Source organism: Oreochromis niloticus, linkage group LG7, assembly GCF_001858045.2.
Source record: "Oreochromis niloticus isolate F11D_XX linkage group LG7, O_niloticus_UMD_NMBU, whole genome shotgun sequence".
NCBI classification, from domain to species: Eukaryota; Metazoa; Chordata; class Actinopteri; order Cichliformes; family Cichlidae; genus Oreochromis; species Oreochromis niloticus.
This window is the reverse complement of record NC_031972.2, coordinates 61,845,223-61,857,439: the sequence shown is the minus strand read 5'-3', so window position 1 is coordinate 61,857,439 and position 12,217 is coordinate 61,845,223. Positions and strand designations below refer to the sequence as shown.

At 40.1% G+C, this 12,217-nt stretch overlaps 1 protein-coding gene across 4 annotated transcripts in view; it reads right to left on the bottom strand.

Annotated features, from left to right (window-relative positions):
* Nucleotides 1–12,217, bottom strand: part of fgd4a (FYVE, RhoGEF and PH domain containing 4a) — a 45,310-nt gene that overhangs the window by 31,937 nt on the left and 1,156 nt on the right. The window contains exon 1 of one of the 4 annotated variants that reach the window (XM_025909131.1): nucleotides 7,274–7,721. The exons of 2 other annotated variants lie outside the window; for them this stretch is intronic. In XM_025909131.1, coding sequence (XP_025764916.1) covers nucleotides 7,274–7,316 — 43 coding nt within the window. In that variant the 5' untranslated portion in view covers nucleotides 7,317–7,721. Of the gene's footprint in view, nucleotides 1–7,078; nucleotides 7,236–7,273; nucleotides 7,722–12,217 lie in introns of those variants that run through there. One more of the 4 variants, XM_005471108.4, reaches the window with a different exon arrangement.

The window sequence follows — 12,217 nt, the reverse complement described above, 5'->3', positions numbered from 1 at the left end:
TAACTTTAGTTTTGGAAAGTGTCATTAAAAAGCCTTTTTATTACTGATTTTGTGGAATTTGGGTTTAAGTGGAAACATGAATAGTTTTAGAGTTAAAAGCTTAAAGTTCACAGTAAAGGGAAGGAGGTTTTCATGTTTACAGTTCAGTCTCACAAAATTATCCCTCAACCTCTTGTGAAAGTTGAAATAGAGGAACTAACAGTTTTTTTTAGCTTGATGACATGCACACACTCACACAAAAAAGTTCTGAGCTGGTTTTAGAATCCCACAAATTCAGATGTCATCACAAACCCTTAAAGAACCACGTCAGGATTAAAAACCTTCAACTGAAGACCAAGAGTGAAACAAGAAAGTAATTGCACCACGTCAGACCCTTTCCATCGCACGAGGTGGGCTTCTCTCAAACAGATGCACGATATGTGCCAGTATTAGACATCTTGTCACTTTGATCATCACAAGTTACAGAAAAGTGCAGAGCAGACAGCTATATGTTGTGGTCGGGGTGACTGGAGTGTTGACATGTTGAGAAAGAACACTTCTCAGAATGTCATAGCTGTCTGACAAAATGACCTTCAGGCCATGCTAAGTGCTACAGACGCACGTATAGAGAACTGTTTGCTTTCACAAACAGTTTCCTCCTCGTGACAGTTCCCCCTATTAAGAAATGTATGATGCACACACAATATTGCACTGTGGGTGTTTAGTGCCCACGGTACAGCATTGTGCACCGTGGGCACTTTTCCGTATTTGTTGTAAGCTTCCTTCTTTTGGTGTATTTATTAATTCAGACTGGCAGTCTCGGCGCTTCTGACCCATTTTCTGTTCTCCTGTCTGTCATTTATTCATCTAACCGCTCCTGTTTTCATCTCCCTTTGCCCAGTGTCTCTTACCGATGTCTTTCTCTTTCAGTTCTCGTATAATTTCTTCACAGCCAGTGCCTGACATGAAGACCCGTTGAAATTAAACACTTTCAGCATTTCCATGAAATGACCTGCTCACGCTGTTAGTCTCAGACACACCTTAAAACACACCGAGTCTGGCCGGGCCTTATTATACAACACAGTAATTAGTGACTGAAAGGCCTAGAGAGTAATAACTACATCCAGACCTCAATATACGCAGTGTGTAGTGCTTCCTGTGGATTCTGTGTGTCCGTGAACCACATTCAGGAAATCACGGTGCTACAGAGATAATTGTATTCTCGTTTACTGCCTGGCCATTTACTGCAGAAGCCATTACAGGTCAGTTTAATCAGTACTCTCACACACAAAAATACAAAGAAACGTGCGGATTCAAAGGCAAGGAAGTCTTTCCTCCCAATTTTAAGAACCATAAAAATTACAAGTAAAAGCTACGGGACAGTAATGTCAAATCTAAAAAGGTACTTAATTTAAACGGCGAGTATTTTAAAACAAGGCTCAGGTTTCCTGTATGGTTAGCACAGACATGCAGCACTTTCGGCCGTAGCGGCAGCGTTTTGTGCAAGATGTAGACAATCCAAGGAGAGTTATTTAAACAAAAAGGGAATAGATTTGAAGTTAAATAGCCTGAGTTGTAAGTTGTCTGTAAGTTTTTTGATTTGACAGACAACAGTTCAAAAGTATTTTGTCTGATTTCCATCCATGGCTAATGCTATGCTAGCTTATCTACCATGCTAAGGGTTAGGGAGCAGCTGAACAGGTGTACCTAATAAAGTCCATGGATGACAAGCGGCGAACTACATAAAAATCACATACTATAAAAGCTGATACAACAATATAATTTCTCTGGAAATATCAAAACCACACAAACACATCAGCTGACTGTTTCTGGTACAAGGGGGTTGGCTAAAGTTGGCTAGAGTACAAGTCATTTCGGTGGTTTCAGACTGGGCCAAAAACAAAACAAAACTCCATTATAATGTCTATATCACAATGATATAGGACAAAGTGCTTTAGCACTGCATTATCTCTGCACAAGCTGTTAGTTTCAGCAGTATTGCATATGTAGACTTTTGCTAATGGCATAGCTTTAGAGGAAAACCAGGGATCAGCATAAGTCTGGTGGTGTTTGTACAACCAGTGTACTCATTGTACACTGGTTGTACTGGTTCAGGCTCTGTCATGGTTTTAGGCTGTATTTCAGCCAGTGGGTTTGGGGAGCTTGTGAAAATTGATTTACAGAATTAAAGCTGCATAAATGTGCCATCATATTGTGATCCACCATCTATGCAAAACGATCTACGAGGCATCTGATTAGCAGTGGCTTCATTTTTCGCATGATAATGATCCCAAATACACTGCCAGTGTAGCAAAAAAAAAAAAAAATCAATGCTGACAAACCGAACCTGTCACAAGATAATACATTCACTGATTTTTATCCGAAGGAGGGTGTGTTGTTTCTATTGTGATGCTTTTCAGAAGTTTTGTTTTTCAGATGCCGAATAATGGACCTAGTTAAATATTCACTGAGTGCAGGAATTACTGTCACGTAGGTAAACATGCACACTTATAAGACGAGACACAAATCCATGGGTCTTATTTACATTGGGTTCATGCACACAACACACACACACGGAGGAGGACACATCAATGCAACGACATGCTCTAACTCTGAGACACCGCAGGTATGAGAAATGCAATCAAATACGTGAAGCACACCCTGCTTGGTGGTAGATAAGCCATCCCTTGCTGCTGTGCAGCCAAAGATGAATCAGCTGTCACACCCTGTGGATGACAGCTTAAAGAATCACTTCTGAGTTGCCTCACACACACACACACACACACACACACACACACACACACAGACAGACAGACAGACAGACAGACAGACAGACAGACAGACACTCTAAACGCACCCAAATTAAGCTTTTCTACTATTCAAATCCAAAGACAATACAACACAAAATGTAAGGTCAAAAACACTTTGCACATCTTATATCAAGTATTCTTATTAAAGAAAATATCACTAGTCGAAATAATATCTTCAGCTGACTTTTAAGAGCAGACTCTTTCCCTCTATTTGGGCTCTACAGATTAGCAACTGCATCACAATTTTGTTGTACATATACAATGACAGTAAAGGGCTTATCTGTTCTATTAAATGAGTGCTTTCTACATTCAACCCATCAGCACTGCAGTCACTTTTCAGCAGACAATTGTGTAAAGATGAAAAACCTGCCTTCATTTCAAACAGATTTTAAGGGAGTAAAATATTATCATTCAGATGGCTTTTAAAATGTAAATTGTGTAATTCAACAGTTTTGTGACATTTTGTTACCTTGTAACAAGAGAATATATGTGCATACATTTTCTTCTGTCTAATGCCTCACTACCTTCCTCCCACTCATCACACATAGACACACACACACACACACACACTTCACACTTTTTTCTCCCTCCTCATGGCTGCAGCTGGCAGTTCCCACTGCTCTTGCCATTTCCATATATCTCTCTGTTACTCTGCATCCATCTCTCTTTGGCCTGGGAGAAAAGGCGAGGGGAGGAGAGCACCATAGCTCCAGGCCATTACCCATCACATCTCTATAAGCACAAAGCGGGCCTACCACACACACATCATTAATTAAACCTGCACCACTTACCAACACGCCTGTTTTCTTGCACACACACACACACACACACACACACACACACACACACACACACGGGATGCACATATTTGATCTCTTGCTGTTTTCATTGACTCACGCCTCCCCTCCTCCATGCACATTGTTGAAGGTCAATAATAAATGATGGGTATGGTCTGCAGACACGAGCACATTCAGAGACACACATACACAAGAACAAAAGCTTCAAATACACAACAAACAAGGTACACAGACCAAAAGCTTGTCTCTACAGCAGTGGAGCACATCTGTCACAAAAGGAGGACAGGCAATGGGTCAGCATCCACCCCCGCCTCACAACTTGCCCTGGATTGGTTCCTATAATCATGCCATCCCTGCTGTCAATCTTCCCCTACAAAAAACCCCAACAAGCAGCTAAAAATCAATGCAGACTGTGAAGCAACGGCCCTAAAGCAAAGCTGTGCAAGAGATAATAACACAGCCAGACTATAGCGTTTATCTAAACATCAAATTGATTAAACAATTAGTTTACTGGAGAAGATGCTTTCGTTATCCATCTCGTCTTTCCACACAGTAAACACGCAGAAGAAATCTCATTATAATCCAAGCTGTATAACAAAATGAGTTCAACGGGATCTGTAACACTGATAAACGCCTCATTATTTTCATGTTTGTGAGTGCGGCAGTGATAGCATACATGTGCAAGTATACACGCTCATTCACTGATTTTATAAAAGGCCAGTTTATCAAGCCAAACATCACCTCGATGACTGACCTCTTAAAGAAAGGCACAGGTTAAACATGAGGAGCGCTGTGTGGAAATTCTGTCATATATACCCACCGATCGACTCTGCCTGTTTGAATTACTATTCAGCGAATGCTTTGTAAATCACATTGTGGCTAACAGGATTTACTACGTTCCCCTCTGCACCATTTAACACTCTAACAAGGGAATCACAATTCAACTGACAAGGCTCATCAGGTGCTCCATACTGACTGATGACAGACAGCGTGGGAGGGTGAAATTTCATTTGTAACCATAATCATAAATGTATGTCCGACATTTTTAACTGCAGTTCACAAATTCTGAGATTAGCATCTTAAAATCCAAGATAATAACACCCCACACCTCTCTGATTTGGCGTTTCTGCCCAACATCTGCTGACATGCCTGTTGGCAGAAAGCCCCCTGGTGGTTACAGTCGAGACTGCACACCTGCCTGACAGCTGTTTTTGTGCTTAAATAACATCATGTTACTGTAAATTCCAATGTTTCATTTTTTAAACCACTTATAGATTTAAAAAAGACTCAAATGGAAACACCTGTTTATGTGCATTTCAGCAAATGAAATACCTGAGAGCTAAATGTCCTCTATTGCATTAACAGATTGAAGATTTTCCCAACACCCACCCTGATTTAAATGAGACCGACAAGTTTGAAAGTTTAAAACTTGAGATGAATGCATGTAATTCTGAAGATGTCCATGCGTCTAATGTCAAACTAATAATATGAACAGAGAGCTCAATGGGTGAAGAAAGAGTTTGCGATAAAGGAGGGAAAAAAAATGAAAGAAAAAATGATTTAGTTTTCCAGGAAGCACCTAGAAGAGGCTAACAACAACACTCTCAAGACTCTCACCAAGTGAAGCAAACAATGGCGCTAAATTTAGCTCATCATTATCATCTTCACATGACTACCAGACACTTAAGTTTTGCCCTTCCTCTACGCAGAACTTACTTTCTTGTTTAAGTTTTTTAAATACGACGTAAAAACAAGGAAGTAACATTGAGGAATCAGCCGCCAACTACCAGTAAAGTCTCCAAAGACGTAAGTGTTAATTACACAATATTTAAGAATTTAATTTGAAAACGTCGACAACTGCACTACAGCACAAACTAAAAGAGTGTGTCACCTTGGGAACACACACACACACACACACACACACACACACACACACACACACACACACACACACACACAAATGGTCGCACGGACCATTAAGGGGCTGGTCATTATGCCTTACACACACACAGACCCTTCATCGCCTCTGGGACGTCGTGAACACATGGCCTTGAGCTGAACAAAAACACAGTGAGCAGGATTAAATGCCTCGAGGCAAACCCCGACACATCGAGCATTCTTTCATGAATGTAAGCATTTAAAAAGTAACAGACTATAACTGTTGTTCAGTTTTATTTGTAGAACTTGGTATAAGTATTTCTTAACATGATGCTACATACCCCTAAAATAAAAGAGGGGATGTCTATACCATTCCTATTCCACGTCCATGCCATGATAACAGAATTTATTTATCATTATTGGTATAATTCTTCTAGTTTTCATGGCTACACTAAATCAAGAGAATCTTCTGATAGACTGGGCATTTGTTCCCACATTAGTATGATTAAAAAAAACAAACCCTTTTCATATGTCACATACACTAATATGTCATGTTCTTGCTGCTACTTCAGTGCTTACAGAAGCTAATTTGACTTAAAGTAACCATTCACCTTTTTTTTTAAAGAGATGCTTAAATGTTCCCTAAACTAAAACCTCTCTTTTGAACACTAAAGTAAAAATAGAGAATGAATCCAACTGTGCATGTAGCAATGCTGACAAGTTGGGTCTCCACTGCTTCTTAGACTCTCTCCCACGTTAAAACAATGAGCGTGGTGAAAGGAGCCGGGCTCGCTGGTGTTCCCAGCCTTTTCCTTCCTGCCAATGTGAACGAGAGCAGAATGTCTCACACCACTTCTCCTGGTCTGCTTTTAACTGAAGGTGACTCAACCCCTCAACAACACACAGGAGCCGAAGAAAGGTGCGCATTTAAGGGGCTGCAATGTTACAGCACACATACACTGTATTACATGAACACAGTTGTAAAAGCTCATCAGGGACGTTGCCAAAAGGTCAGAGTGGTTGGAAGAGGGTCTTAAGAGTGGGAGCCAGTTCCCAGGCCTCTGAGAACAAAACTTTTGTTTTTTCCACTGTGGTGGATTTAAATGCTCCCCTCACATGCTGCTGTGTTTCTCTGAGGCTGCAGGCAGGTCCGCAGGGAGGCCAACGCAGTAAATCAAAAAGAACATTTTAAGCACTCACTGTACATGACAAGTAATCGCCCTGTGTGAATTTACCAGTCATTCACGTTGGTAAACCGCAGACTGCTAACGAAACCTAACACAATTAGAGTAGCGGTGCTGCAGAAGGCAAGGCTCTTTAAAGATAAGCAAGAACAAGCAAACACTTGATTGGAGGAAACTGCAGCACGACAAAGATCTCTGAAGTACAGCAGGAGGACGGGAATGTTAGAAATGGGATCTCTCTAACAGTTAGAAAACTAAAAGTTGCTAAAGGCCATTTAAACACTGACAACAGAGTATCGAGGACATTTCACATGTAAGAAAATGATTCACACAGGACTTTTTAAAAGCATGAAGAAGAAAGCTTTCTTCCCTTTTCAACAACACTAACTCATTGCTGTGTAATTCCTAATGAGAGGTTTCTAAATCTTACCATAGCAGCAGAGCAGACACATCTTTGACTTTTTACCTTTCCGGCTCCAAAACCAGTACTTGCGTCGTCGTTTCATTATCAGTCCAGTGTCTCTTACTTTAAAATGATAACCAAAATGGTCCCTCTAAACATATATATTCAGCTAAAGATAGTATTCATCCTCACTGTGTCGTCCAGCCTGTGAGAATCACCTACCAGAGGATATATCACGTCTCAGACAGGATCTGAGGTAGTCCATCTCATGCCCAAGAGTGAGGTGTAAAAAAAGATGAGGAAAGGAAAGGTGCTACAAAGAAACACTAATGTTGCACTTCCCAAGTGTAAACCTTTCCAGTACACCTCTGTTTAGGACTTTCTGTCCTTCCTACTCCTATCTCAGCGCAAAAAGAGGTTCTGAGAGCACACTATGCTGCGCTTTACCCTACGATCCTGTAGAGAAAGATAAAAGATGAATCAGCAAGGCACAAACACATTTTAATCCTGTTGCAGAAGGGATGTCCTCGGTTTCGCAAAGGTGAGAACCAAAAAGGCGGGCTGTACGTTTTCACAATATCATCCTTTGTTAAACTTCCTCAAAGTGGAAGGCTCCTTAGCTCATTGGTTCCTTGGTGTCTAGCAGGCCAACACAGCAAGGCTGATTCCTCCTTTTCTCAGTTCAAACTAAACTTGTAAGGTAACAGTGTCGCAGTGGTCTGGGAAGGACCTCTTAGGCTATAACAATGCTTGTCAGGACCGGGAAAAGACACACACACACACACACACACACACACACACACTGCAGTCAGGAAGCTCTGGTTGGCGCATGGAAAGAAAAACAGAATGTCCTGGCTGAAACATAGCAGCTATTTAAGCTTCTATTGATTGGGCAAACTGAATCTCAGACTCAGTGCATTAACATTTAGAAGTATATTACAACAGCAGATTTACAATAAATTAAAGATCGCCTGAGAGGACAGGCTGACCTTGAATACAGATGAAGATAAAAAAAACACAGAAGCGTCAAAGTAGCCATGAAATTTTACACAGAACTGGTGTGTTTTATGATGAGTTTATGTGTAAAAGTAAAAAATAATTGAATCAAGAGCTGCTTAAATAGGAGGTTCGCCTGGTTTTGCAAAGAGAAACAAAAGCAATAAACATGACGATTACTCTTCTAATTGATGCGGGATCATCTGCACAGTGTCATGCCACTCTAAAATGCAGCTGATACGGGCTTTGTTTTAAAGGACTACATTTCTCTGAAAGGGCCCTGCCACACACTGGGCAGTGACAACCATTTGTAAACATTCCTAAGTGTTTAATGCCTCCTGCTGGAGCATTTGTGAACTGCACCAGTACCTCAAAAATAATTCTACTGTAAATCCAACAGTTTGACACAGTTTGTGTATGCAGCTCCTGACATTACACAAACACACAGACACAAAAGCCGTGTTAGTGCACTACACACCCACAGTGATTATTCCCTGAGTAAACCTCTCCTCTCCTCCAGACTTCAATGAGCAATCATCTACAGTCTGAGTCGTTTCCACCAGACAGAGTAAACTTTGGGAAGAAATTCCAATAAGGAAACAACTGCATTACTCAGTCTAATAAAGTTACACATTAACAAAAATACCTACACACCTGGCAAGTGGTTAAATATTATTTTACAACATTTTCACGCCAATGTTAACATGCCAGTGAATATAACTAATGTGAAAAGCACATCTCAGACGATGTCCTGAAAGTCAAGTGATAATAATAAAAAAAAAATCAATAAATTGATGAGGTTTCCTCCTGATTCTTGTGACTTTTTCACCGTCCAAAGAACAAAGCGATAACAAACTTGTGAATGGAAAAATACCAGACAAAAGTATCCATGGAAACCAATTAAAAAGAACTTTTAAAAACACATTAATTCAACATTTGATCCCAGACCTCAGGACAACTTGAGGGTGGATATTCATTTATTAACTTTATAAAATATTTATCCTCAAACTGAAGGTCTGACATCACAGATCAGCTGTGATGTGTTGAGTAGGCCATCAAACTATGCTTGGAGCTAACCAAATTTACTGTGACACCTCCACCTAAATCAGAATAATACTTCATAGTGAAATGAAAATCATTTATAGTCATCTCATAGCAATTCATGTTTTACACATTTAAGTTCTTTGCGTTATCCTGAGGAAATGATCTTACCTGTTAGCAGGTATAGTAACCACTCCAAAAAAAACAAAACACATTTTTTTAGTTTTTACAAACACCTATTAGTTACATTTTCAATAAAATAATATTTTATAAATTAATAATCTGAGCTGGTGTTATAAAACTCTTAACTTTTGGAGTCATGCACACATACAGTACTGTGCAAAAGCTGAGCCACACCTCACTCCTTATACTATAAATAGGAAATAGGTGAAGCGATTTATTGAAACATATGAAAATATACATGGAAATAGAATAAATAAGGCAAAAAAACTTTTTGTACAACTCTAACGAGCTTGAAATTCAGTATTTGGTATGACCACCTTTACTCTTTCGATGCAGCCTGAACCTGTGCAAGCCTTCGTCTCATTTCTTTAAGTAGTCTGCAGGAATAATTCTCCAGGGTTCTTGAAGGACATTCAAAGATCTTCTTTCGATGTTGGCTGCCTTTTGTTCTGTCAAGATGACTCCTCATTGCTTCAGTAATGTTGAGGTCCGGGCTCTGGGGAGGCCAGTCCATAAGAGATGTGTGTGGGTTTTTCTATCCAGCTTTTACTGCACTGGCAACACGAAGCTCCTGCCATTTATAATTTAGTCTATTTTGATTTTGGCTGAAATGCAGCCTCAAATGATGGCAGAGCCTCCACCAATCACAGATAGCTGTAGACACACTGTTTCACATCTGTCCTGGCCTCTTGCATACATACTGTACTGACGACAATTTGAACCACAAATGTCAAATTTGCTCTCATGGAGGTTTTATCTCTTCGGTCTAGTTCTTGTGTAATGTAGCATACCTCATCTTCTCCTTGTTTTGCTTAGAGCATTTCTGAAGAGGCTTTAGCAAACACTACATGGATCAACTGAAGGGCCAGATGGATCTCAGGTTCTGTGTCACATCTCTGCTGGATTTTTTCCAGTTTGTTAAGGATGTGATTTTCAGATAGTGTTCATCTGCTGTACGTAGTTTTTTAGGGCTAACGCTTCTTAATTTGTCCTCCATTGTCAGGTTTCCTTAAAATTTGTAAGGATGTCGTGCACAGCACGTCAAGACAAGTCAAGTTTGCATTTAATAGCTCTTTAGGAATCAGCTCATTGAAACTTGTGAGGTACAAGGAAGGGACTGAAAATGAGTAAACAAAAAAAACAAACAAACAAAAAAAATAACAACCTTCAAAGACCTTCAGAAAGCAAGTCCAGCTTCTTGTTAGTTTAAATATAAAGAAATAAAGGGAATTATTTCAGACTCTTGCATAGTACATATAGATTTTTCCTCCAATCTAAGCCGTTAAGACTCTTTAATCACATTTTATTTACAAGATTTTAACTATGGTGTAACCACAGAAGTGGGCGTGGTGGGGGGCAGCGATTGGCTGCTTTCATCATTCAAAATGCAATCACACATGAAGCAATGCTTCTCCATAACCACATATATGATTTATGAGCAGTGTTTATTTATGTGGTTCAGCAAAGGATGTCATAGAAAAAATTAATCACTGTTGAGCCACCGTGAACTAAACTGTAAAAGAGAACCATTGCTGGAGAGAGTTAAAGCCAGCGGAGGACAGTAAGACAGTTCAGCTCAGCATGAATGGCCATCAGTGCAGCAAAAACAATACCAGCAACAGCAGGCTAGCAGGCCACACAGCTGCTGATTCATACAGTCCCACTGCTTCTATCTTAGCACACAAAAAACAAACAGTCCCTTTGTTGGAGACAAACCGATGTGCTGTGAAGCTATTTGGACTCCACTGAATTCATTTTACTGTACGTGTAGATCATTGTGAGATGTTTCTAAAACATGGGCACACATACACAGATATATTCTGAAGGTTATGATGGTATCCAAAGAGATAATTGATATTTACATGGTGCAATCCAACTCAGTTACACTGACACGACAAAAAAAGGGCTGACACGGTAACAATGTGTTGCAGGTTCAAAGGATAACAAACTTGCAGACCTAATAGTTTATTTCCTGACCTTTTGTCCCCAGTGACGTGATCAAAACTGACACAAACGACTGCAAAGTCTGTCCTTCAGAGTAAAATAATGGCTTAGAATCCAAATTCATACCAAAGCTAGTGAATCGTCTGGCCTGAGTGAATGGAAGTAGAGCATAACAGATCATTAAAAGTTTAAAACCGTGTCTCTGCTGAAAGTCAGAAAATAACTGCGGTCAAAGAAATGCAGGCTCAGCCAGGCATAATAAAAATGCTGGATCATTAAGAGTCATATTGGATCAAGTTGAACAGAAGAAACAACTGCAGCAGGGGCAATTAAGTCATACGTATTAGTTCGATTCAGTGCTTTAACTCCCGAGAGCGATCATAGTTCATGTGCAGGTTAAATTTACTGTGACAGAACCAACATGGCAGATTTGTTGCTCGGTGCTAATAAACTGGCAGGGAGAATGACGGCTGGCTTTCATGGAAAGATGTTAAAGCCTCTCGTCTTGTGATGGAAAATGACAAATCAAATCAATTCTTCCAGAAATTAGCCAAGACTTCACATTAACCACATCAGTAGCCTGTATTGCTCGGTTCTCAGATTCAGTGCTGCATTTTGTTATTATCCCGTGGCCTATTATCATAAAAGCAGTTATACATAAAGCATAGACAACTCTGTATATGGTGACATTGTGCAATACAAGGGGGCAGTGATGATGAACAAGTGATTGCAAACACAAGGTGATTCAATAGCTGGTAATATTTGTGGGTATTTTAGGACTGAGCTCACTTCCTCACCTTAAAGGTGTGGACTTGTGACAGGAGCGGTCCACTGACAGGCAGATTTTATGATCTGAAGCCACCTTCCCTCTTCATACACGTAGTGATAATCACTGAACAAAGTTCACATCAAACTAGAAGTACTGTATTCTTAGCTGCATGTTTGCACAAGCATGCAGAAGGATTGCAAGATAAGGCGATAAGTCTAAGCTGATCTTGCCCA